Source organism: Periplaneta americana, chromosome 17 (assembly GCF_040183065.1).
Source record: "Periplaneta americana isolate PAMFEO1 chromosome 17, P.americana_PAMFEO1_priV1, whole genome shotgun sequence".
Taxonomy (NCBI): Eukaryota; Metazoa; Arthropoda; class Insecta; order Blattodea; family Blattidae; genus Periplaneta; species Periplaneta americana.
Genome location: NC_091133.1, coordinates 105,386,171 through 105,414,011, shown reverse-complemented (window position 1 = coordinate 105,414,011; position 27,841 = coordinate 105,386,171). Strand labels below are relative to the sequence as shown.

At 37.3% G+C, this 27,841-nt stretch overlaps 1 protein-coding gene across 3 annotated transcripts in view; it reads right to left on the bottom strand.

The window, feature by feature from the left end:
* Positions 1-13,055: 13,055 nt before the first annotated feature.
* The window catches only part of cert (ceramide transfer protein), a 29,078-nt gene continuing 14,292 nt past the window's right edge, over positions 13,056-27,841 (bottom strand). For 2 of the 3 annotated variants that reach the window (XM_069816098.1, XM_069816097.1), the window contains exons 7-11: positions 27,525-27,704; positions 21,268-21,493; positions 19,121-19,323; positions 15,961-16,096; positions 13,056-13,311 (exon numbers count right to left, since the gene is read on the bottom strand). In XM_069816098.1, the coding sequence (XP_069672199.1) occupies positions 13,184-13,311; positions 15,961-16,096; positions 19,121-19,323; positions 21,268-21,493; positions 27,525-27,704 (873 nt within the window). In that variant the 3' untranslated portion in view covers positions 13,056-13,183. The remainder of the gene's footprint in view (positions 13,312-15,960; positions 16,097-19,120; positions 19,324-21,267; positions 21,494-27,524; positions 27,705-27,841) is intronic. The other variant, XM_069816096.1, reaches the window with a different exon arrangement.

The window sequence follows — 27,841 nt, the reverse complement described above, 5'->3', positions numbered from 1 at the left end:
TCTCCGCTTGATTTCATTTTATGGGGTTACTGAAGTGTAGGGTCTTTGCCACGCAACCTATAGTCCCGTCGCTCTAATTTCCGGTAGCCAATTGCGTTGCAGGTCGGCTACATTTAAACGTGTGCGTCTTGTGATTCGCTTATGAAGACGTTATTAATTTCTTAAGGCTCGATAAATACTTAATATAATCGCCCGCCATTTTGGCTCTTTCGTTGGCGTTCGCAGAAAGCACATGAAGACGTTATTTGCCGCTCAATTATTTGCTAAATTACAGTGCGTTTGATTTATTATCGTATGAGCTACGATGTGGCAAATAGATTCCTCGTATGGTAGCTCGGCAACGAAAGAACAAAAATGGCGAACGATACTACCTACCTAGACTTTATAGCGCTTTCACTTCCTAAGACATAAGCAAAGAGGAGGAGTCACGCCGGGAATAACAGCGTCGCGACTATAGTGACATGAACGAATTGGACCGGAATAAGAATGGAATGTAGAGAAATACCGCCAGCTGTGTTATAAGATATTCGAAAGGAATTTGTTCATGCAAATAATATGCTAAATCCACCCCATAATTATAACAGAAACATAGCCAACGGCGGATGTTTTAGTACCTACATCCATTTGCTTAGTATATAAAAATGATACTCAATATAAAGAATTGTCCACACCTGTGGAGTAACGGTTAGCGTGTCTGGCCGCGAAACCAGGTAGCCCGGGTTCGATTCCCGGTCGGGGCATTATCACCTTCATCTCATTCAGACGCTAAATAACCTAAGCTAAAAAAATTTCAATATTCCAGCTCAAATAATTCCTGAACTACATTGCGATGATATGGACACATAATGCGAATATTCTATATTCTGGTCTGGACATCACGTGGCAAAAGGAAGATCACACAATCTACTTGGAAGGAAGGAATGAATAAGGGACAATATAGCGCAGAAAAGAAACACAGAGAGTGAAGAGTGTTTATATCATACACGACCTGTGAAGGAAGTTCTGGATCTCCTGATTGAAATGTGTGCACTGAAATACTCCTACGAAATGAAATACATTTCTGAAGTTCGTAATACTTCTGTCAGTAAAGATAACTTTACCAGCAAAGAGAAAGGATCTCTACAATGTAGGCCCTAAACGTCGTGGCCTAGGATTTGTCAATAGCCCTTACACTCTATTAGAATTCAGTCTATAAGTCTCCTGGAAATTTTCAACCATCTATGGATTGCCAGAAAATTCTCCGAAAAATACTGTGATATGACATGTTATTACAGTGTTCACTGCCCAACCCCGAAGGTTACTCAGCAATTCTGCTTCAATTTGATGGGGGGGGAAAAAAAAAAAAAAAAAAAAAAAAAAAAAAAAAAAAAAAAAAAAAAAAACCAACTAGATATTTAAGTTGTCCCAAACAGGATTTGAACCCGGACTGCTCGTTTCGTGGTCAGAATAAGGATCTTACTTCACCTGGACACTACAGACTTATAGTCCTCACTTACACCGTATGCAAAGTGGTCGAGAAAATTGTTAGTAGAAGTTTTCGATGAGTGCTGGAAACTACAAGTTCTCAAACTGATTTGAAAGCAATTTCCGACAGTTGGACAGTCGGATTACACTATAACCTAGTTAGACTGGAATCAGAAATAAGAGGTCTGAACAGAATACTTATTAGTATTATGTTACAAATGCTGATATAATAATAATAATAATAATAATAATAATAATAATACTTACTGGCTTTTAAGGAACCCGGAGGTTCATTGCCGCCCTCACATAAGCCCGCCATTGGTCCCTATCCTGAGCAAGATTAATCCAGTCTCTATCGTCATATCTCACCTCCCTCAAATCCATTTTAATATTATCTTCCCATCTACGTCTCGGCCTCCCTAAAGGTCTTTTTCCGTCCGGCCTCCCAACTAACACTATATGCATTTCTGGATTCGCCCATACGTGCTACATGCCCTCCGCATCTCAAACGTCTGGATTTAATGTTCCTAATTATGTCAGGTGAAGAATACAATGCGTGCAGTTCTGCATTGTGTAACTTTCTCCATTCTCCTGTAACTTCATCCCTCTTAGCCCCAAATATTTTCCTAAGCACCTTATTCTCAAACACCCTTAACCTATGTTCCTCTCTCAAAGTGAGAGTCCAAGTTTCACAATCATAAAGAACGACCGGTAATATAACTGTTTTATAAATTCTAACTTTCAGATTTTTTGACAGCAGACTTGATGATAAAAGCTTCTCAACCGAATAGTAACAGGCATTTCCCATATTTATTCTGTGTTTAATTTCTTCCCGAGTATCATTTATATTTGTTACTGTTGCTCCCAGATATTTGAATTTCTCCACTTCTTCAAAAGATAAATTTCCAATTTTTATATTTCCATTTCGTACAATATTCTCGTCACGAGACATAATCATATACTTTGTCTTTTCGGGATTTACTTCCAAACCTATCGCTTTACTTGCTTCAAGTAAAATTTCCGTGTTTTCCCTAATAGTTTGTGGATTTTCTCCTAAGACATTCACGTCATCCGCATAGACAAGCAGCTGATAATAATAATAATAATAATAATAATATTATTATTATTATTATTGCAATACTTCAATAGTTATATCGTACAATGGAATAAAAAAAAACTTTCACCAGTTACGCTTTTATATTTAAAATTGAATAGGTTGCACATGGCCTCCAGGCCAATGCGAACAACGAGTAACAATTACATCGCTGATGACAAACGGACGCAGCTGCAGCCCGCACATTCAAAAGTCGTTTTACATACCCGGATATTAAGATAATCTTTTCCAATTTTGTCTCCAATTCAGTTTCACAGTCTCATATGATGCGAATATTTGCAAATACTGTATAACGTCTTGCTATCGATATACTATATATCCAAATTTAGCATTAGGCCTATAAGCTGAGCAAGAGTACGTTTTCTAATGTAAGTTAAGCTAAAACAAATTTGGTTTACGCTACAAAAGGCAGGTACGATTTATTTGCCTACTTGGTTTCTAGTCGGGTTATACGTACCGACAACAAAATAAAAATTGAGAGGCGACGCCAATTTGGGACCAAAAATCCACTACTTCGTCTTCAATAGGCCTATTCTTCGCTAATATGTTTTCGCGGATATCAGCCGAGTTAAGATTTTGGAATGCTCCAAGCTTTCGACTGCTATCTCTGCAGCCATCTTCAGGGAAGTGATGTCCGAACAGAAAGTCGAAAGGTTATATAGATGTTAGGCTGTCTCAGGTGAAACGGGATTGGTTGGCGGATCGGCCAATCCGTGGCCGGGAATTGTCATCGCTCGTAAGCTCCGCCCCTCCCGGGATTCCTGCGTGAAGTTTGGCGGGCGGCGAGCCCTGTTCCGCCGGTTGGAATCGGTTGCCGTCCTCGGTCCGTGATCTTCATGACCTTGATTGTAAGAGGGCCTGAGTTGGTCTAAGGCCGGTGTCCATGCCTGACTGAGCTGGAGTCCACTGTCTCTGTTAAAGTTGTTTTTCTCCAGCTTGATCTCTATGGCCTCCTTGATTGTACGATCCCAGTAGTGGCTTGATTTGTTAATGACCTTGGTGTGGTCAAACAGTATTTTATGCTCCTTTTCTATGCTGTGTTGTCACTTCCCTGAAGATGGCTGCAGAGATAGCAGTCGAAAGCTTGGAGCATTCCAAAATCTTAACTCGGCTGATATCCCGCGAAAACATATTAGCGAACCAACGCCGAGAAAGCCTCAAATCATACAGGCCTATTCTTGCCTAACACAGCCTCATGTGACATCCTGAGCACATCAGGTCTGCAAGTGAGTGGTTCTTGATATGCGCTGCCTCCATCTACAAGCTGCAGCATTGCTAACATACGAATTCATTCCAATGTCCTTCGAAGAAGTTCTTTGGACCTAAGTATGTTTTTACGAATAGCAATGCATTCAATTCAAACATTTTCAACTGATAATTTGCTTTCTTTTCGTATCGTTCTTGTACAAAGTTACTTATAATAATAATAATAATAATAATAATAATAATAATAATAATAATAATAATAATGAGAACAAATATAACAATAATTTTTACTTCCAAGTAAAGCTAACTAAACAGGCATAGGGCTTAAACCAATCAATTAACACTTCACCTTATGGGTAGGCTATTTAATTCTTTATATAGAGGTGTATGACACAATAACATGAACTTTTTTTTCTTTTTACTAAAATAACATATTTCACATAGACACTGTAGGAGTACTATCTTACCGCCAGTGAGTACAATTTCACGACGAGCGAAGATTCTGATCATAAAACCGTCATAAAAACAAAACTAACGAACTCACTTTTAAAACGTCTTGTTACAAACTGTATTACTCCAGGTCCACATACCAACTGTCAAACTTTTTTTTTTAGTAGGTTATTTTACGACGCTTCATCAACATCCTAGATTATTTAGCGTCTGAATGACATGAAGGTGATAATGCCGGTGAAATGAGCCCGGGGTACAACACCGAAAGTTACCCAGGATTTGCTCATATTGGGTTGGGGGAAAACCCCGGAAAAAACCTCAATCAGGTAACTTGTCCCGACCGGGAATCGAACCCGGGCCACCTGGTTTCGCGACCAGACGCGCTAACCGTTACTCCACAGGTGTAGGCACTGTCAAACTGAACGGTAAAATGTGTATATTGTTAAATGAACTGACGATGATTTAAAATATATTATATATATATATATATATATATATATATATACATTTAAATTTAAATGTTACGTCCCATTAATTCAAAATCGTTGTTGCACACCTGTTCAGAATGTGTTGTTACTGGTTTGTTCATTATTGACATCAGCATTTATTATAGGTTGTTTAAAAATTTTAAATACATACACATATCATATATACAGTATATATATATATATATATAGAGAGAGAGAGAGAGAGAGAGAGCCTACTGTGTATATGTATAGGGCCTGCATACAGAGAGGACAGAGTGGAAACGTTTACAATAGGAACCCATGTGCGTAGGTCGTTTCCGTGCTACAAGCACAAAGCAAATTCAAATAAATTGGTAGGCAGAACGCTGTTTTCGAGAGGCATATTATATTTTGCCCCACCCATCTTTCAAGCCTTGAGAGTCCGAGTGCTTTCACATGGTTACGGGATTCCTTCGTGTACATGGTGGTATACTTTTCATTTCGCTATGTTTATTAGTTCAAAAGTTATAAGCAATTTTAATGTAACAATTTTTTTGGATAGTTACCGAGCAGTTTGTGATCTACCGTGCTAAATACAAAAGACGTAGTTCTACATCAAAAGTGCTCGCTCTTCTTCTTGGCGTGCTTTGAATGGTTCTTTCAATCTTACGTGTTAAGAATATTTTGAAAATCATCAAAAGTAAAACTTCTGTGAAAAAGAGAAAAGCCAATACCAATATTATAACCTTTTATCAAACTAATTATTAACAATCTCAATACATTTTAGAAGAAATGGAGACAGGAATTAACTTTTTTTTTATGTAAGAGTTAGGACCCGAAAAGTTGGATCGTATTGCTTTAGTAAAACCATCATTCAGCACAAATTGAAAATCGTAATTTTCAGCTGTCAGAACAATGTTTGCTGTGGCTGTCAAGTTGTACTCCCCTCAAGATCATCGACATTAACTGATAACAATGTTTGGTTAAGATAAAGGCAGAAACCACACATGGTATATCAAACACTCCTCTTAGTGATAGGAGATAAAAATGATATACTAAAATCTGGAGGACAATGTATTAAACTCTATGTAAAGCAGTTAGGGCTGCCGGGCTGGACAAACCACAAAATCCTCATCCACAAGGACCGAAAGACAAACCAACTGTTATAATAAATTCAATATACTTGTACAATTATGATATCACAAGTTAAAACATTCAGTATAAAATTCAGTCAAACATGAAAATAATATAAAAATAATGTCAGTTGCCTATTATTAATAATTTAAGCCTAAAGAATGCTCTTTATTACCTACTCTGTTCAACATTTACTTTGACAATTTAGTGAAGAACTGTTTTCACAACATGGGGGGGAGAGTGATAGTAGGAGGAAGAAGAATAAAGTGCATAAAATTTGCTGATGATAATGGCGTTGTTAGCAGATGAGATGGTACTGGAGCTAAATGACAGTTGTGAACAGTATGGGATGAAAGTAATTAATGCCAACAAGACAAAGATCATGGTTACTGGAAGAAAAAAAAAGTGCGAATTCGAAATGAAGCAGTAGAACATTGTTCAGCTTCAAATACGTGAGACGACAGCAATATCAAAGGAAGCTATTATTTCCGGACATACGGAGTGGGGCGTTAGAATGGGCCGAGCTTGCGCCATGTTAAAGAGCAGTACCAGAAGCTATTTAACAATGAGGCACCAAATAACACAACAATGTTGGCTGTCGTCAAGAAGTTCCGTCGTACGAAATCAGTCTCATGTCGTCTTGCATGTCAGAATGACTTATCTTGATTTTCAGAGTATGTTTATAATTTCAGTACTCTGAGAACCATAATTGCAGAAATCAACACATCACTGAATTTACAATATGTCAAACTATTAGATTCAATAAATAAATACACTGCTCAAAAAGTCTAAGGGACAAGTATATTACTTGCTTCAGTTTATTATTCATAGCAGTGAAATGGATATTACCTTATCTAAGAAATAAATTACCTTGACTAACAAACAAATCAAGTAATTTTAAATTATTTTTATTTTTTATGTTAAAAACTAAACAATCAATGAAATGCTGCATTTTGACAGGAAAAAATTGAATAATTCCATAAAGATTGAAATGAATCCAGCTATTAGTAACGAGTATGACTTCTTCGTGCATTTAACACTGTTTAGCATCGACTCAGCATGCTTGAAATCAGATGTTCAATGTCTTCTTGCAGATGATTATCCCAAGCCTGAATTAGAGCAGTCTATATTCTCCATACGTGGTGTTACAGCCCCCTGAAGTTGACCCCATACATATTCTATGGGATTAAGATCCGGGGACTGTGCAGGCCAAGGCAGTACAGAAATCTTCCCTTGCTGAAATCATCCACAAACCGCTCGAGCAGTGTGAGTGTGGGTATTGTCATGCATAAGAATGAAACTTTCTCCTAGGGCATGGATGGGCATCGTGCCTCACTTGAGAAATAATGCCTCACTGACCTTCACAGAGCTTATCGTTCTGAGTGACATCATCTTCACAATCCCTCGTCCCTCCCTCACGCAGCTCCTAGGCGTGAGCAGGTTCTATATCAGTTTCATAAGCAATATCAGTGGTGGCATACTGGCATTATCAAAGCAGTGTGTACGCGTTAGAAAACGATTATTTTATGAGAAATGGGAGGAAAAGTTTTTTTGCTGTTTAGAAAATCCTATTAGGCATTAATAAATTTAATATACAACGACATTACTCCTTATGTCATAAAGAACATGCTGAATTAGAAGGTAAGATAAATTAAATGTTATTTTTCGTACTATTCCGAAGAAAATTTATGATCTTAACATTTGCATAGTATACTAAATACGACATTATACCTTAAACATGCTGCATTAAAAGGTACAAGGAATTAAATGTTGTTTGTACATATTATTTCCAAAAGAAATTTATTTAAAAGATGTCAAATGTGCGTAGAAAACGAAATATGATTTTCTGAAATTATTTTAGGTCGAGAACGTGCAAATCTATTAAGTAATCTTGATAAACGCCAGAATATTCAAGAAAATAAACGTAGACAACGTGATGAAATATTATTGGCTAGTTACGAAATTTCTCGCCTGTGATTTGAATCAATTCAATGATGGAGAAATAGTAAAGAGGTTTAAGATTAAAGCTGCCAAATTAATTTGCCAAATTGAATAAAAGTTTTCGAGTCTCTCACGTTAACCAAGAGCTTTCCTAATAATTCGCCACTGACCGCCTTAGCGATTACGATAAGGTGACGCAGGTCACAGCAGTTTATATTTGCCATCCTACTCTGCAGTCTCCTCTCCTAGTAAACAAACTATTTCAAATCGAGTGCCTCACGTAACCGAAAATTGTGCCTAGGGCATTAGCAAATGGTCTCACAGTTGGTTGCAGAACAGAATTTAAGTACACATTATGAGTCATTGTCCCTTCCAGGAAAACGAGCCATGTTCTTCTGTCCATCATTACTCCTGCCCACACCATGATAACACCACCTCCGTAGCCATAGACTTCCTGAACATGAAGTCTTTGTGCTGACCCAGGTTGACGCCAAATCCTGATACGCCTTCCAATGCGGTGAAAGCAGAATCTTGACTCATCAGAAAACATAACATGAGCCAATTCTTCACAACCCCAATTGACATGTTCTCTGGCCATGTTAGACTCGCTGCCCGATTGTTTCTCCAAAAGGTGATACTCTGAGAGGGTGTCGAGAGAAGAGTGCTTCATGAAAACGGCTTCTTATAGTCTGGTCACTTACAACAACTTCAAGAATGTCCTGGAAGACAAATACAACTTGCCTGGCAGTGATAATCCGCTGACGCTTAATTGTGCAGAACCAGAAATCAATCCTGCCGTGCTGTTATTTTCCTTCCTCCGCCTTGATGATGTTCCTTAACCTCACCTGCGACTTGATAATGTAGCCATAATCTGTTAACACTTCGTGATATGTTCGACACTCGAGCAACACGAGCCTGGCTTTGACCACCTTCTATCACTCCAACAGCTCTGAGCATTTCAGAAGTTGTGAAATAACGATGTTCCACGATTAAATAAAATGACTTCGTATGATTCCAGTAAGAAAACAAGGTATCTTAAAAATATTACATTTAAGAACCAAGCATAAAGACCTTCAACAGTATATCTATAAAAAAAATCTATAAACGATTCATTCTTCAAAATGTTGTCATGGCAATGTCAAGAAGTACTTAAGTACAGTATTTTACCGATTCATAATCAAAAATGTAGAATAAAATACATAAGAAATGTGGTACAAGATCTAATTGTCCCTTAAGACTTTTTTGAGCAGTGTACTTCGTTGCTAGGGAAATGTGGACAGCAGGTAAGTGATAATCAGTGTTGTTTGTTTTGCCACATACTATAATTGAAACTTTCGGATTTTTGTAGGGCAAAATTAAAATTGTTAGTTGGGAGGTCGAAGGGAAAAAGACCTTTGGGGAGGCCGAGACGTAGATGGGAGGATAATATTAAAATACATTTGAATGAAGTGGGATATGATGATACAGACTGCATTAATCTTGCACAAGATAGGGACCGATGGCAGGCTTATGTGAGGGCGGCAATGAACCTCCAGGTTCCTTAAAAGCTGTTTGTAAGTAATATTAAACCACATTTCTAATGAAGAAGCGTCGTATCCTGACTCCATGTCAAACACAAGAAAAAGAATGAAGGAATATATAAAGATTAACATTAAATATCTCGCGCCCTTGAATAAGCCGTGTACCCCACTTCTGAAAGGGGGAGAAGAAAAATAAAACTTTCAGCAAATGTATTCACAACAAATTAAAAACAATTAAACACAAATTCAGTTCAGTTAACAATAAATGTTAAATAAATTTTATCCTGGAATAGGACGCATTTCAAATCCATCTTATGCGCACGCAATGAGTTAGTTAATGGGGTTTAAAAAGGGCGTGTCAGCTACTTTGGCTATTCGCGCCCTTGCATTCATGTTAGTTGTCTTGCTTAATCGGTCATTTACACGATATTCTGCAATATTAACAGCACGCGTCAGTGAATTAACTACCTTTATTTTGTATGATATTACATGGTTTCTTACAATAAATACCTGTCATCACTATTAACTTCTCCGTTCTGCACTGTTTTCGTCTTCACCATCATCGTCGCCTGGGGATTCGTGTTCAATCTCACTTCACCTTAACAATCGCCCTCTGTTCTGTCCAGCTGACTGGAAAAGCTACACTTTTTGGAGCTCTTTTCAACAGGAGGGAGAATGCCCATGCATCATGGATCCATTGAAAATATAAGCCGCACAAACTATACACTTATTACACTTGAAATAGATTCTGATAAATCTACTGCTGAATCAAATGCCATTTAACCACGTAAAGAATTGAAATACCCGCGCTGGAAAATAATGGCACGTGCTACCAACTTAGAAATTGAGCGGGAAGAAAATCGGGCAATGTTGCCAACTCCATTTTAACTTGTATATTCCGGATGCGCGGAGTATTCGAGAAAATACGGTATAAAGTCGAATATTAAAAAAAGTTAATGGTTTTAAAGAAAAGTGCATTTCTTTTGTACATAAAGCAAATCCATTGCGTGACAGCAGATTGCTGGCCTCACATTCACATCCCTTAGCAGAGGTAAACGATCATCCTTCGAGTACAGGGGTAACATGTGCTTAGCAGGATGATACACTTAGCCATTATTGCTAGCTTGTAATACCGGAATTTGCTATTTACTAAATCTTTCCAAATTCATCACAATGCTGGGTGGGCACTGGTCCCTGTCCAGGTTCAAGCCATATCAGGGATTGATACCTTGGGCACCACATCGTGTCTCCCGAGGATATTCAAGAAATCAAGCCCAGTAGCATTGTGAAGATGGTCACTTTTTTTTTCTGTATGGAAGAGGGAACTGAAGCCTTCCATTGCAGCCTGAGGCTTATTGTGCTTACCACTCCTATTCTGTGAATGATTGGGTAGCCGAATGGCCGTGCTCTTGCACAAATACAGCATGCCGCACTATGAACTTAACCCGGGTTACTGTATGGACGATAAATGATGATATATGAATTAATGATGGCAAAACGAGTCAGAGGTCCAACACCGAAAGTTACCCAGAAATTCTGCTTCAATTGGTTGAAGGTAAACTCCGGAAATTTCTGCTGTAGAGTAGCCTTAAATTAAATTAAATTAGAAGAGCCTTAAAACCAAGACGGCAAACACCAACTGATACGAGACAAGGCCAAACCAAGAGAGGCACAGTTTTTCTTCCTTACTACAGACAAGTTACAGACCGGATCAGCAAGATACAACAACACAACGTGGAGACAATTTTCACTCCAACTAGGCAGACTCGTAACTGCTTACGGTCTGTCAAGGACAAACGTGACTGACTTTCATCAGCTGGAGTATACAGAATCCCGTGTTCCTGTGGGTCTGTGTACATAGGTACAACACAGCGTAGCTTCAAGACCCGAATCACCGAGCATAGAAGGAACTGCCGTCTAGGTTACGTGGACAAGTCAGCTGTAGCCGAGCATGCTTATAATGATGGGGATCACAACATCAGGTTCCAGGACACCGACATCCTAAGCAGTACGCCACACTTCTATGCCAGGTTACATCGGGAAGCTATTGAGATTCATAAACACAAAAACAACTTTAACCGGAAGGAGGAAGGACTCAAGGTCAACAAAGCTTGGTATCCGGCCCTCAGAAGCACACACATCAATCAAACCCTTTCTCCGACAATTAGACACTACGACAAACAATCAGAACACCGAAGCCACTGGTGCGGACCGCGACGACAACGACAAGCAACAACAGTCCCACACCTTAAATATCGACGTGCTACCAGTCTCAATGCCAGTTCCTGATACACACACCAGATCTCTCCGGACACGAGTACCACGCCACTGAAGATGTCCACCGGAGTAGTGGACGAAACGTTTGGTTGTAACACCGACAGACCATGGCCCTCTAGCCCGGAAAATACACATCCTATCAACACCGGCCGTGAAAGCCTACATTCCAAGACTGAGGTCATTATTTGTAGAATTAAAAGAGAAACCGTTTTAAAGTTGGAAGTATGAAACAAAATGTGATTACAAAGACAGGAGATCTAAACATATTAAAATAGAAGATGATGACAAAACAGAAATTTTCAATTTTCATGGTATAAGAAATATCCTTGGCTTGCAGGGTGCTCTGAGATAAATAAGTTACATTGTTTTATCTGTATTCTGTTTGGGGTTGAAAATAAGTGGTGATCATCTTTTTGCGGGATCTGTGCCACAAAAAATGCTGATAGAAAAGCCGATAAACAACTGCTGTATAAAAAAATACAAGGTAAGCAGATTTTTTCAGCCTACCCAGTACTTACACCTTAGCTTCACCACTGTTTGTCATGAATACGTTTATCAAAGGCTTACTATGCTTAAAAAGCAATGTCAATAGAAGACGTATTTACGTCAAATTCTTTGCAATCAAGGTTCCACTGTCAATTTTTCGTCATCTCATCATTCTGAAGCATCAGCCCTCTTGTTTCATGATTATTTCTCCTCTCCCCATCTAAGTCAGACGGACATAATGGCTGGCTTGCAGCAATACAAAATAAAACATAATATTCACACTGAGAATGTCAACCAAAGTTGATAATCCTTCACATAAGTGAGATTGTCGCCAATTGTCTTGATTTAACTCAGTGCGTAATTGAGTGACTTTTAGAGCACTGGGAATAATTAGAGTAACTGATTTTGATGCATTTGCAATTGCATTAGTTATGTTTATTAAATAACTACTGTATTTTATCACATAAGCCTCTCCTCATGTATTTGCCCTCCACCCACAAGATTTTTATTATGAAACAATTGAATTAAATATCGCATATTTTCCTCTCCTAGTAACATAGCATTCAAAGAATACTGGAATTTTCCTTCAACTAGTTCGCGGTGAAAAGTTTTCTATTTATTTTGCATGCGCAAAGGCCTAGGTTCAGTAAAATCTCATCTAATACATACTACATCTAAATGTTTCCATTTTTTATAGGAAAAATTGAAAACTGGTGTCACAGCATAAGTCACAATAGCGAAGTACAGTAACTAAGCACTAATGACTACTTTATAAATCCCTCTCAGAATTCCTCCCCTATTGTTTTCAGCAAACAATTTCAGGGGGAAAAAAAGAAGAAAATTACACGATAATACATGGTACTACACTGTGTTTACTTACCAAAAACATTTAATTCTTCTAAACACGAATTTCGTTCCTCAAAACCTTGAACCAGCAATATGACGAACTCATCAGGCATACAGCACAGCTGAAAACAGAGATTCTGAGAAGGCACCGAAAGAAAAGAAACAACTGTGTGGTATATATAGATATAGATATATATATTTATTGTTTATGTACTTAGAAAATGAATAACACATAGGATACACCCCAATCTATTTCTTGCAAGGCACACATCACCACGGCGCACCAGAGGGACGGAGGCTCAGAACATGATCGGCTTGTCTTTGCACTGGTCGATGACGTAGGCCGTGAAGCGCTTGAGGAACTTCGGATACTCCCGTTTGTACACAGCTCGGAGGACAGATGCAGGTGCCCACCCGCCTGGGTTCACTGTAAGTTACGTGATCCATACTCAACCCCTCATAGTATGTCCAATATGAAAATACAGTAAAACTTCATTTATACGTTTTTCAGGTAGGCTGAAGAAAAAACGCAGTAATTCTGTACAAAAGCATTACCAAAGGAAGGAAAATTTTCAGTGGAAAATGTCTGAATTGAATGCGTTATTCAAATAAACATATTTAAGGTCCAGGGGAATTCTATGTAGGACAGTGCGATGAATTCATATGTTAGCAATGCTGCAACATACAAATAGAGGGAATGTATTTCAAGAGGCATCCAAATGCAAATATGGCACGCTCAAGATCCCAGAGGATCTATATGAACATTTAGGCAAAAAGATTGGAGACGAAATAGTGAATATTTGGTCCCAAATTGGTGTTGTCTCCCAATTTTTCTTTTGTTGTCGGTACGTATAACCCGACTAGAAGCCAAGTAGGTACATAAATCATGCCTACCTTTGGTAGCTGCACAGAAATATAAAAAATGCTTAATTGAAATAAACGTATAACTGAAATGACATTAATTAATACCATATGAAATAGTATTTGAAAGCTATATGAGCAGAATGAGTCAATTTAGTAAAATTTTCACAAGAGAATTTTAGAACTTCATAGATAAGCCATCTTTCAATAGGTTATATAATACAGTACTCTAATTAACAACATACATTATTCTTGAAGAATATAAGATTATTTTTTAGGAAATCTTACCTGCTTACAGCCAAGGCTGACTAAAATATTACATTTCAAACTTCAATCACGAAAATTTTACGAAATTGATTTACCTTGTTCTTACTATGTAATCTTCATTATTATTTTACAAGAAAGTCTTTTGGACTGTTTACTTCTAAGGAATAAACCATACCCTCAAATTGTGATAACTAGGACTCGGAAGTTAATGAAATATCACTTCTTTTTAGACATCACAGACAATCCAGAATGCAATACAAACTTGTTTCACTACAACACGTAGTAATATAGGCTACTTTTATTTTGCATTTTTCGATCTTTTAATGTCTATTGGTAATTTTTTTAGGAAATGTTCTACTTTTTGCTGCATTTTTTCCCCTTTTCTGCTTATGAACGAACACTTTTTTACAGTGTAGTCGTAGTCTATATTCGAGAACCTACTGCAGATTGCTTTAAGCAATTTGATTGGTCTTATAAGAATTTTCCTTATGGTTGCATCAGTCTTGACTCCTGATCACATGTGTTACATGCTTCCCCCATGCAACAGAACAAATACTGCAGCCGCAGTGCCCACAATCAGATATTTTATCACACAACTGAAGACGTAAAAATGCCGAAAGTAAAACAAAGCAGGCTCCGATATAGCGCGGTCCGATTTATCGCAAATTCGTATTTAACATGGGAAAGTATGTCTTCCAGTAAAAAAAAAAAAAAAAACATAAAATATACAATACATTTAGTGTAAATCAATCTTTAAGAAAATCAATGTAAAAGATAATACTGCATAAAGCATTTCTGCAGTATAACATGCTGCATCAGCAGGTATATGCACAGTCCTTAGTGGACAACAACATTTTCTTCGGGGTTGTAAAACTGCATTCCAAAGGATTTTGCAAGCATAACGGGAAACAATTTGTGCCTTAACAAGTCATGAATGCATTTTGAAATTGACAGTAACAAATCGGTTTCACAGTGCGTAACTGATGAAGATATCATAAATGTTACATGGAAAATAAAAAAAAACCAACGATGAAGATGGCGGTGATGAAAATGTTGTAGAAGAGAAAGACAATATTACAAGAGTTACTGAAGTGATATCTCATCTAAATAATGTAATGTCTTGGATGGAAAGGCAAAGTGAACCAAACAGTGTTCATCTCCTCCATCCTACCAATATAAAACAATACGCGGAGAAAAAATGCAGTGATTTAGTCCACCAAACAAAACTTACGGACTTTTTTAAGTCGTGCAAAATCAGGATAGTTTATAAACAGTGAAACAGTGAAATGAACTATTGCTAAAAACAATACAATAACATATATTGTGGAATAAACTGCATAACTGGTGAGTGTCTAGTTTATATTACAGTACTATTACATTATTTAAATTCATGTAAAAAAGGTAAAGGTATCCCCGTAACATGCCATGAAGGCATTTGGGGGGCATGGAGGTAGAGCCCCATGCTTTCCATGACCTCGGCACTAGAATGAGGTGAATGAGGTGGTGTGGTCGGCACCACGCTCTGACCGCCTTTTACCTCCGGGAAAGACCCGGTACTCAATTTTATAGGAGGCTGAGTGAACCTCGGGGCCGTTCTGAAAGTTTGGCAATGAGAAAAAACCCTGTCACCACCTGGGATCGAACCCCGGACCTTTCAGTCCGTACCCAGCTGCTCTACCAACTGAGCTACCCGGCCGCCATTTAAATTCATGTATAGAGTTATAGTTCCTTAACATATGGACTATAATCACTTACAATATATCGCGGGGGTAAAGTATGTCTCCCAACAACTGCGCTATACTTATCAGGCTTTTACTTTTATTTGGAAACCACTGACACACAATGCGTGCAACTGAAGTTTATATACTACAGCATAAAATTGATGAATACAACACTACAATGTATGAAATCATTTCCAGCTTTTTAAGATTGCACAATCAGAACTTACCGACAGAGCAGTACGTGATCTTGCATGTTATATCATCGCGGGTGATTTTGGCGCCATCTTTGGGAGGGTCTATGAATGTCTGACATACCAGACACACGGTGAGGGTGACTCTGACACATTTGCCGTTGTTGCTCTGCTGGAAGATAAAGACAGTATCAGATAACCATCTAATGGCATACAACTTAGGTATATCGACATATTACAGAATGAAATAGTCTTAGTCTCCAGAAAAATAAAACAATTCAAGTGCAGCACACATCTTCAAATCATCACTTCGATTTGATCGGATTCAATATGAGATAAAGGATAAATCAGAATGGCCCTACATTTAATCTAAATATAAAACTTTCACTATGATGTTACCGTTTTTTTTAATTTCTTAAACTTTTTACATGTTGTTCCTGATTTATTAGACCACAGGCTTCAGTTGTATCCGAGAGATGTCCTGAGAAGACAGCAGCAGCAGCAGCAGCAGCAGCAGCAGCAGCAGCAGCAGTAGTAAAATTTTAATTTTATTGAACAATGCTTTCAACTGATGAAGTTATTCAGTATTGAAATTCAACATCTGTGGGAAATGACTAATGAATTCTGCCAAGAGACTTCTATCAGGGACATGGTTCTTATAAATTCCACAAATCTCAGACACAGGACACCCAGTTTTACTTCCTCTCCAAAGAAAGTTATGTTAAGGACTTTCATCATCCTTGGCTAGCTTTGAACCTGCGACCTTCGGATTAAATGGCATAACTTTAGTCCCTAACTAATACCTCAATAAACTAGTGTTTATGGTATGCAGAAGTCAAGTAGGGTAGCTTAGAACTCCTAATTCGAATTATTTTTTCATGATATAGACTCTAATTTATTCTCCTGGTTTTTTAAGCTTTCGAAAAGCATGGTTTTAGAAGATACAGCTGTGTTTAATAGTGATAGAATTAAGGAGAAAATTAGAGAAGCTTTAAACAAATGATTTTGATGATTTTTGATTGACTGCATGTAATTCTGAAAATGTTTTGCAGCAAACTGTTCTATGGATTCAATAAGACAAATTCAAAAATCGGAACCTTTCGAAGAAAAGAAAACAATTTAGCTATTTATATTATTTCAATTTAATAATATATGCAGCAGAAACATGGAATATATCAGTATATTTGGTTATTTACCAGAAAACCTACACGAAAGAAGGAATAATTTTCTTTTGTTTCACTGGCTTCTGTGAGATGTACATAGTGATAAACAGGTGATTTTAGTTTGCAGCCACAAATACTTTCAACATAAAAACATAAAGCAAAGTCCACTATAGTCCATTGTAGTCTATTCAGTTTTTGTTTTTCACGAGAAATGAGGGGTATTTTGATTGGTGTTCATTATAGATGCCTGTTGCTAGTAACCAGAGTTGGGGTGTAGCCAATATATACTGCAGGGCTGTGTCTTCTGCAACTGGTACTGATGATTTTAATTTACTTCTTTTGTGGTTTATGGATGGACAGTATAGAAGAATGTGTTTCAGATCTTCATCATGATTATTACACCACAGACAAGTAGGATTATCAAAAAAGTGAAATCGGTGTAGGTACAATTGTGTGACAATGTGACCTGTTCTGGTTCTTGTTAAAAATGTTGTTGTTGTTGTTTTTGTTGTTGTTTTCTAATGCCAGGCGTTTGACAACAAAGTCATTTGACCTCTTGCACTCTAATATTTTTCAAAGATATTATCATGACCAGCCACTGAAGCACAGATTTTGAGGTGTTGCGAATCCATTTCTTGGTTTGAGTTGCACAATGAGCAGTTATTATATATTCCAATTCTATGCAGGTGTTTGGCCAAACAATCATGGCCTGTTGCCAATCTAAATGCAGCTACAGACGAAAATGTTTGAACATGTCTGGGCAAGTTTTTGTACATTTCCATTTTTTTGTACGGACTGTAAAATTTTTCATTTGTCAGAAGAGAGCCAATTGTTGATTCATAGGATTATAAAATGAGACTTTACTGAAGCAAAAGTACTGGATAGAGATATCACTTGAAGAGGTCTTGGCTGCAAATATGTTGCCAGTTTTTGCAATATTATCGACTTTCTCGTTTCCAGGTATACCACAATGACTAGGTATCCAATGAAATGTTATTTCCTTTTGGAGTTTTCTTACTTACTTACTGGCTTTTAAGGAACCCGGAGGTTCATTGCCGCCCTCACATAAGCCTGCCATTGATCCCTATCCTGAGCAAGATTAATCCAGTCTCTATCATCATATCCTGCCTCCCTCAAATCCATTTTAATATATCTTCCCATCTACGTCTCGGCCTCCCCAAAGGTCTTTTCCCCTCTGGCCTCCCAACTAACACTCTATATGCATTTCTGGATTCGCCCATACGTGCTACATGCCCTGCCCATCTCAAACGTCTGGATTTAATGTTCCTAATTATGTCAGGTGAAGGATATAATGCGTGCAGCTCTGCGTTGTGTAACTTTCTCCATTCTCCTGTAACTTCATCCCTCTTAGCCCCAAATATTTTCCTAAGAACCTTATTCTCGAAAACCCTCAATCTCTGTTCCTCTCTCAAAGTGAGAGTCCAAGTTTCACAACCATATAGAACAACCGGTAATATAACTGTTTTATAAATTCTAACTTTCAGATTTTTTGACAGCAGACTGGATGACGAAAGCTTCTCAACCGAATAATAACAGGCATTTTTGGAGTTTTTTTAATTATAAAATATACATGAGCAATTCTACATATCTGATCATTCAGCATTACATACGTGTGAAATCTGAGAATGACGTAAGCATAGTTTTGGAAACTATTTTCAGGAAGCAGTGCAAGCAGATGATTATTTCTCTTTCCCACAACAACTGCCTTTGTGAGATCAAGAAGGCAGTGCCGTCATCCCCTTACGAAATATTGACCGAAATTGAACCGAAATCAGAGTAAAATAATCACCATAAAATCACACCCCTATTTATAAATGAGTAAATGTAAAGAAGCCCAATTTTAAATAAGTAGGTCTAAACTGCAATAAATAGCTGTAAAGATCAAAACGAACCGGTATGATTTTTCTTTTCCGATGACAAAGGTAGATTTAATATAGAGAGAGTCACATTCTTTCCAGATGCAAACAAAAGCCCAATTACTTCCAGTTGAAAATTAGCACATTCCTACTCACTGGAAAATCTGAGTTGTCAGTAGAATGGTTGCAGACAATCCAGATGTCATGTCCGTCACGGTCATTGTGATCTGGAACCTGTCGCATATGTGACCAGAAGAGGGCATCTCGCTGTGATGCGGGCCAGATGCGTTTGTGCACTTGCAGGAAGACCAGTGTGTCATCTGCTATCTTCTCTATGACAGTCATCTGCTCCACTGTCGCTGTAAGCAAGACACTCATTTGTCACACTGTTACTTTGAAGTGAAATGAGCAATAAGAACTTGAGTGAGTGCTTATTGCACATATGGAGATAAATAAGAATAGAATACACCATTTATATGCAAACAATAATACACAAAACTACAACAAAATTCATGTATTTAGTATTTATTTATTTAACCTGGTAGAGATAATGCTGTCAGGCTATCACCACTAGATGATAGTCTTATTAACAGTGTGCAGAAGAGAAACAAAGAAGCAGCAGTTGCAAGATAGTGACACCTCTGCACGAGTGTACCATTGGTGACTTGATCCGAGCTATGATGCATGCTTTGCCTAGGACTGATAATGAAGCACCGCCAATCTACGACAATCTCCACTGGAACCAACACAGTGTTCAATACTTGTCTGTTCTTCAGAGAACTTCTGCACCCAATCGTAGACAGCTTAAGTGACAGGCAATGCTAACCAAATTACCATACACGAGCAGCATTTCTTTATGAATATCTTTTGCTGCCAGACCTTATGCCCAGAAAAATCGCACAATGGAGTGCTGCTTGATAATGGTAAACTCATGGAGAGGTGCCAGCACCTTGCAATTGCTGCTTCTTTGTTTTACTTGTGTCACCTGTGAGCACATCGATCTCAATAACTGGATAACACTGCCATCCAAGTGGTGAAAGCTTCAGGCGCTCATTAAAAATGTAGGTCACTACTTCAATTTTTAATTTACTGATTTGCCTGTGTAAGTTACAAAGTTACAAATATCAATGTACGGAAATACAGATTTCATAGGAAGAGGAAAGAAAAAGATTCAGATAAACCATTTGGACATACAGTAGTTCCCTATAATGTGACAGTGTAACAGACTGTCATTCATAAAGGAAGGCCAGTGAATCTGAAGTCAGTCAATTTATGCTTACAAGTTTAACACAAATATTAAGAACTTGTTAAGCAACATCGAAAATGCAGAGAGATCAGATGAAGTGTGGACAGGAGTGATGGGGGTTTTCACTGTGCGCTGCTGATGCTCTAGCAGTGGGGAATGGACAGTGTAGAGTTGCAATGATACAACTGTACACGTTTCTGTAACGATGACACAAGCATAAGACATTTATTTTAAGGTGATAGGCTAATAGATAGATAGATATTTGTCATCAACATTTATATTAGTTATGGTGTACCACAACTTATGTATACGGGTTTCACCATAACTTTCTATTAATATAACTACAATTAGCATGCAATCTCGACAGCCTACTCATCTACTCTCGCTATTAACTTAACTCCAAACAGTCAATTTCTTCTTAATGATCTTACATGTCCACCATCTGTTCGTTACACACTTACGTTCCTTTCAGCATTCTAATCTTGCTAACTAAATTTATACATAATTCCATCTTTCTACATTACATCTAACTCTTAACACTTCACCCGGTTATAATCATTGGGATATTTTTTCTACCTAATACACGTCATTATAATCTTATTAAATCTTGACATGAGTATCTAGTTCACTCTAGTTTGATCATTCATTTCTTAATCACAATCAACACTCAGAAAAAACCATAGATAGACTAATTTTAAACTAATACTCCAGGCTTTAATGGTGTTCAATGTGATACAAGATTGATGGGTTTTTGCATAACATTACAGATGGAGAAAAACTCAATGTTTCAGAACTACATATCACTTCCATCATCAGCAAAGGCAAGCTTTCATCCAAGACTGGACCTGCTTCGAAATGCTGAATATTTTTATACGTATGACGAGCTGCCAAAACAGAAAAATCTCATACTACAATGATAACAGAAGTTCTACTGTAACAATAAAATGGATACAAAGTTGTATTACATTATTATTTACTTCTACTGTAACAACTAGTTGATCATGAATATAGTTGCATAAATCATGTAATGTAATGCGTTGACTAGATGGATACTTACTCTCCCATTCCATGCGAACATCTGGTGAGAAGAAGTAGTGGCACATCTCATGTCCAGTCACGCCCCTCACGACATGACATGCTTTCAGGGGATCCACCACCATGCCATTGGACTCTTCTTCACGCTTGTACATCTTCATCTCACCATCCTCTGCGAACAGTTGCCATCCGCCCTCTCCCACCCCCAGCCGCGCATAGCGTAGTTGTTCCACTGAGATCCGGTCAATCTGCAATTCACAGATCATAACAGGTACTAACTGCAGCAAGCAAAATTATGTTCTGAACTATGTAAGGTGCAGCACACATCGATAACACCAGAAACATGGACATTAAGGTGAAATGAAGAGAAATGATTCGAAGCATTTGAAATGAGGATATGGGGAACAATGGAGTGTGTGGACAGTGAAGCTGTGCTAGGAAAAATGGATGAAAAAAGAATAATGCTGTAACTGGATCAGGAAGAGAAAAAGAAATGGGTTGGACCACTGGCTAAGAAGCCACTGTCTACTGAAGGATGCACTGGAAGGAATGGTGAATGGGAAGAAAGTTTGGGGAGAAGAAAAAAATGTTGTTGTTGTTTTCTAATGCCAGGCGTTTGACAATAAAGCCATTTGACCTCTTGCACTCCAATATTTTTCAAAGATATTGTCATGGTTAGCCTCTGACGTACAGATTTTGAGATGTTCTGAATCCATTTCTTGGTTTGAGTTGCACAATGGACAGTTAGGAGACTGATATATTCCAATTCTATGCAGATGCTTGGTCAAACAATCATGGCCTGTTGCCAATCTAAATGCAGCTACAGACAATTTGCGTGGTAAATCGGGAATTAACTGTGGATTATGATGCAGAGAGTTCCATTTTTTCCCTTGAGATTGTGTTAGCAAATTTTGTTTGTTGAAGTCTAAGTATGTAGATTTAATAAATCTTTTCACAAAGTAATACATAGATTTAGTAACAGGTCTGTAAGTAGCAGTGCTGCCCTTTTTTGCTAAAGCATCCGCATTCTCGTTTCCCAGGATTCCACAATGGGATGGTATCTATTGGAATACAATTCTTTTATGGGGTGTTATTAGTTGAGAGAGCATTTTGTTTATTTCTGCTATTTGAGATGAAGGTGTGTGTCTAGAGACTATTGATAGAATAGCTGCTTTGGAGTCTGGCAATATAACTGCATTTTTTAATTTATTGATGTGGCAGAGAAGATTCCTGAGACTTTCACTTATTGCAGTGATTTCTCCATCAAAACTTGTTGTTCCATACCCAAGAGATCTATAAAGTGAGAAGAGACAGCACGTAACACCTGCACCGGCACATTGTTCTCTGGAGATCAAGGATCCGTCGGTGTATAAATGAAGCCAGTTTTGTGGAGGGTACCTAATATTAATTGTCTCTAAAGACAACTGTTTCATTATTTCAGTGCTTACTTCTGATTTCAGTATTTCTTCTGTTAAATTTAGATTATATTCTATATTTAATAGAGTTAAAGGGTTAGAGTTAATAAATAAAATAAAGCTTTCAAAAAATGTATTCACAATAAATTAACAACAATCAAACACAAAAACACAAATACTTTCATCCACAATAAATTTTCTCCTGGAACAGGATGCATTTCAAACTCATCCTATGCGAACGCACTGCATGCTTGTCAAGTGTATTGCTTAATTGGCCATTTACATGACATCCTGCAACATTCATAGCATGCGTCAGTAAATTATCTGCCTTTATTTTGTATGATACGTGGTTTGTTATAAACATCGTACCTGCTATCACTATCAACTTCTTCATTCTATACTGTTTTCATCATCATCATCGTCATCCGAGCATTCATCCAGCTGATTGTAGATGCTACACTTTTTGACGCTCTTTTCAACAAGAGGGAGCAAAATGCGTGCCCATGCATCATGGATCCATTGAAAATATGAGACTCACAAACTATACATTCATCACATTTGAACTTGATGCTTACACATGTATCCAAAGGCCATTTAACAATTTTAAGATAATGGCATGTGTTACCACTTTAGGAGTTGGGTGGGAGGAAAGTCTGGCAGTGTTTCCAACATTTCGAATAAGTCATACATCCGTATTTTTAATTAAATTTGTATGTTTTGAAAAAAAAAAAAAAGTGCATGGGGTATTCGAGAAAATACAATATTTAACTGCATTATTTATTCATAATCATAACTACTGCCATAACCCACATGTCAGAAGGATGAAAGGTGGACTAACGATTCACTTACCAAAAAAATATTAAAGAATTTTCTGGCAAGGAATTACATTTTGAACCCAGTCACGTGAATACAGATTCTAGTCAGAGATGTAAATAGGGACGTTTGGTTCTCTCACTGTACTCATAAGTCACATAGTGATATAGGTTCAGTTTGTACTTGTATTTCAATATACAGCTTTATCTTCCATGGACTTCGGAATGTTTTCGTAACAAGCTGTTACAAACAGCTGTTTGACTCCTAGAATGACTCACACTAACCTCGTGGGCTAGGCTGTGTAAAGTGTCAACACTCTTCTCTCTCAAACGTCAATGTTCAAGAATTTTTAATCCTGCAGTAGAAATATAAAGTAAGGTTTATCTTACATTAGTTGCTTTTTACGTAAATAAATGTGTGGAGATATCGTCTATAAATGCGTCAAGTGATTGGTTCGGAGAAAAAAGCGCGCACATGACGTAAATGATCTATATAAACTTGTTCAGTATGTTGAACAATAACAATAGTAGTAGTGATGTATAAAATTGAGTGGATGCATTATAGACAAAATATTTACGCCAACAGTGACGTCTTTTGTTATCGACTCATAATCACGTCATAAACATAAGATAAGGTCAGTTTGTACTGCTCTCAAATTATCATGGGTGCAGTACTTATTGAGATTGTCGTATTCAACAAATAAATTGTGTGTCATGCATCATTATTCAAACTGATAAAAGATAACATACAGAGGCAATACCATTTAAAATTAGATTATAAAAAAAATCTGCGTCATAAAATGACACACACTTTTTCATTGTATGTTTCACGATTTTTGCATCAATTCAGTTCTTCTACCATATTGAAAATTATATTATTGTTCACTGGAGTTGGATCTTCAATGCTTTAGATTCCTCAATTGAGAGTGATTAATTCAATTCAATCCTCTTAATGTATCCAGCTGTTTGCTGACAACATGAAGTCCACTATATTCCACTGTAGTCTATTCAGTTTTTGTTTTTCACGAGAAATGAGGGGTATTTTGATCGGTGTTCATTATAGATGCCTGTTGCTAGTAGCCAGAGTTGGGGTGTAGTCAATATATACTGCAGGGCTGTGTCTTCTGCAACTGGTACTGATGATTTTAATGTACTGCTTTTGTGGTTTATGGATGGACAGTACAGAAGGATGTGTTCCAGATCTTCATCATGATTTTTACACCACAGACAAGTAAAATTATCAGGAATGTGGAATCGGTGTAGGTACAATTGAGTGACAATGTGACCTGTTCTGGCTCTTGTTAAAAATGTTTGAACATGTCTGGGCCAGTTTTTGTACATTTCCAGGTCATTTGGTTTCTTTTGTACAAACTGTAAAATTTTTCCTTTGTCAGAAGAGAGCCAATTGTTGATCCATAGGTTTGTAAAATGAGACTTTACTGAAGCAAAAGCACTGAATAGAGATATCACTTGAAGAGGTCTTGGTTGCAAATATGTTGCCTGTTTTGCAATATTATCAACTTTCTCGTTTCCAGGTATACCACAATGACTAGGTAGCCATTTTTTTTTTTATTTTATAGAAATTACACAGGATGAGAGTAATTAATAATTCTTGGAAAAGGGCTTGATACTTTTTAATTTTTAGAGAGTTCTCTTTTTCTTTCTTTCCTTTTCACTGGTGAATTCCACTTCCATTATATCAGTATTTATGGGGTCATGCAGTATATTCATCTGTGTTCCATATTTTACAGAAACCCATTATCTTTCACACAATTAAAAATTACTGTCACTGTTCACTCAGAATGCTTCCAGTGAAAGAACTCCACATGTCTAAATAAAATTGGCAAGATTTGGTATTCCCCAGAAAAATAATTTATTTGAACTGGAAATTCATTATTTTGGTCTTAAGATATGGCCAATGAGGCACGGAATATATTAGTAAAATATTATTAAGTGCAAACAACCTAGTGCTACAAACAATTGCAACTGTAACTATTAAAGTACCTACAGCCTGAGGCTCAGTGTGTTTACCACTCCTATCTTGTCTTACACAGAGGGAGAGCCTTTAATTCCTTCCCTGTAAAGGCTTAAAGGGACCAACTTGGACAACTGCCTAATATTCCATCCCTCACCTTCTCGTGGTGCAACTGTTAGTAAACATATGACATTCGATAATGCTTCATGAAATTGATACTAAAACTATGTGTTGTACTAGTAGACTATATTGTAAATCTCGTCTGTATATATTTAATCTAAACTGTGACTATAAATTAAGACTTTATAATAGTATTACATTTTTTGACTTGTTCCATATTCTTGCTGTAAAGCAATGTATGAATACCATGGAATGTTAATAAATACAATACAATAAAATACAATATCTATGTAGGGAGGGGCTACTCATCAGTCAGTACTGATCAACTTGATGAGTTTAATGACCGAATTTAGCATTCTTCTCTTCTATCCAATACGAAATTCCCCCTTTATACTTTTCTATCCAGACCTCTGGCTGAACTCTTATTTTCTTTGACCCTGACAGTACTAGCGCACTCGAAGTGTAAGGGTTCACTTCCTCTCTTTCTTCTACTTTCCTATATATTTCTCCTGTTCTTAATGCTGGCACTCCAAACTGTCCTCCTACGGCTAAAGGGGAGTATGATTGGTGATCATCACAATCTCCCAATTAGGTCCAATGGACCCATTGACCAACAGCAGATGTGGTCCCCACACACATTCTGGGGGTTGTGTGTGGATGAAGTGGCCACCAAAACGTCAAAACATGGTGTCCACTTGAATCGGCTACAAGTTGGCATTTTTTATGCGACTTACAAGAAGAAATGTATTTAGATCATTTTAATATTGTACTTCAATATCTCATCTTGAAAATATCTATGAAAAATAATGGAGTGCGAGAAGACAAATGGCTTTGTTGCCAATTGTCCAGCATTAGACAACTCTTAGTTTGTGAATGATTTTCGTTACTGAATGGTCACACTCTTGTACATTACAGCATTCTGCACTGTTTGACTTAACCCGGGCTATGGTAATGGCATGTGAAGGTATGAGGCGAAATGAGTCAGAAGTCCAAAGTCAAAAAGATATCCAGCAATTCTGCTTCAATTGATTGGTTGAGGGAAAAACGTCAGAAAAAAATCCGTACAGAGTAACAAAGATACTTAGTCGGAAGGGTGATAGTTGTTCCATTATATAACTGACTCTATGGCCATCTATAGGAGGGATGAATATCACTAGAGTAGCAGGGCTGGGGCACTGGCCTGATTTTTTTTTTTTTTTTAAGGGAAAGGAAGAAACAAAATATTTACAAAACTTTTTTCTTCTACATTCTGTTAAATGGCATACTACTGAAAGAGTAATTAGATTTTGACTAAAGTAACCTACTTCTTACAAGTTTCTATAAATACGATTTTCAGTTAATTAGGCTACACTACACTGACTTAGTTATATCTGCATATTAATTTTTCTTAAATATAGTTTTAATATTTTCACTACGCCTACAGAATGCCTACATTTATTTTTAAAATTACATCATACTTTTTTTATGAACTGTAAGTATTATTAAACATGTTTATAAACTAAGGCTTTTTTTTTATTATTTCTCTTGCCCAAGTAATATTTCAATTTCAGTAATAAACAAGACTGCCAGACATTGTAATGAAATTTCATAAGCTCTTTGTCTTAGTATGTATTTAAATTATAGAATTTTAACATTCATTAAAATTTCAGCAAGGATGGGAAGACCCTGGAGGGAGGGAAGGCACAATTCCTATGGGTGGTCCTGTTGACTCAAATCAGATTAACTTTGACAAAAATAAACACAGAATGTAAATATTAAAGTTGCTTTATTTAATTATAGTGACCTATCAATTGATGCTTAAAATTTGCAGAGCTTCTTCAAAATACATATATAACAATTTCTTGCAGAACCACTGAACTTCGGCTGAGACATTCCACAATGTCTCACGACACAATTTTAATACTATGTGTGCATATGTTCCTCAGATTCGTAGTGAGAGCCACAGAAAATATCTCACCTCTGGCCACAGCCGATGTTGTGTTGCCTTGGAGATAGTCTTGCTTGTACCAATGACAGACAGCTGCTGTTGCTTGGTTTTTAACCTGTCTCGCAGCTCCATCTCCTCATCCATCTTGTCCAGTCCTGTCTCCACTGCATCATAGAACTCCTCATCATTCAGAGCGCTATGGGGTCCCTCCTGCAACAATAAAATGCCATTCATGTCATATAATCAGCAAGGTTTCTGTTTTAATATTTATTAGGAAGAAAAGAGGTATCGGTAACTTGAAATAAAATAATGAAAGTTTTCAATTCTAAAAGTTCCAGCAGTTGCTA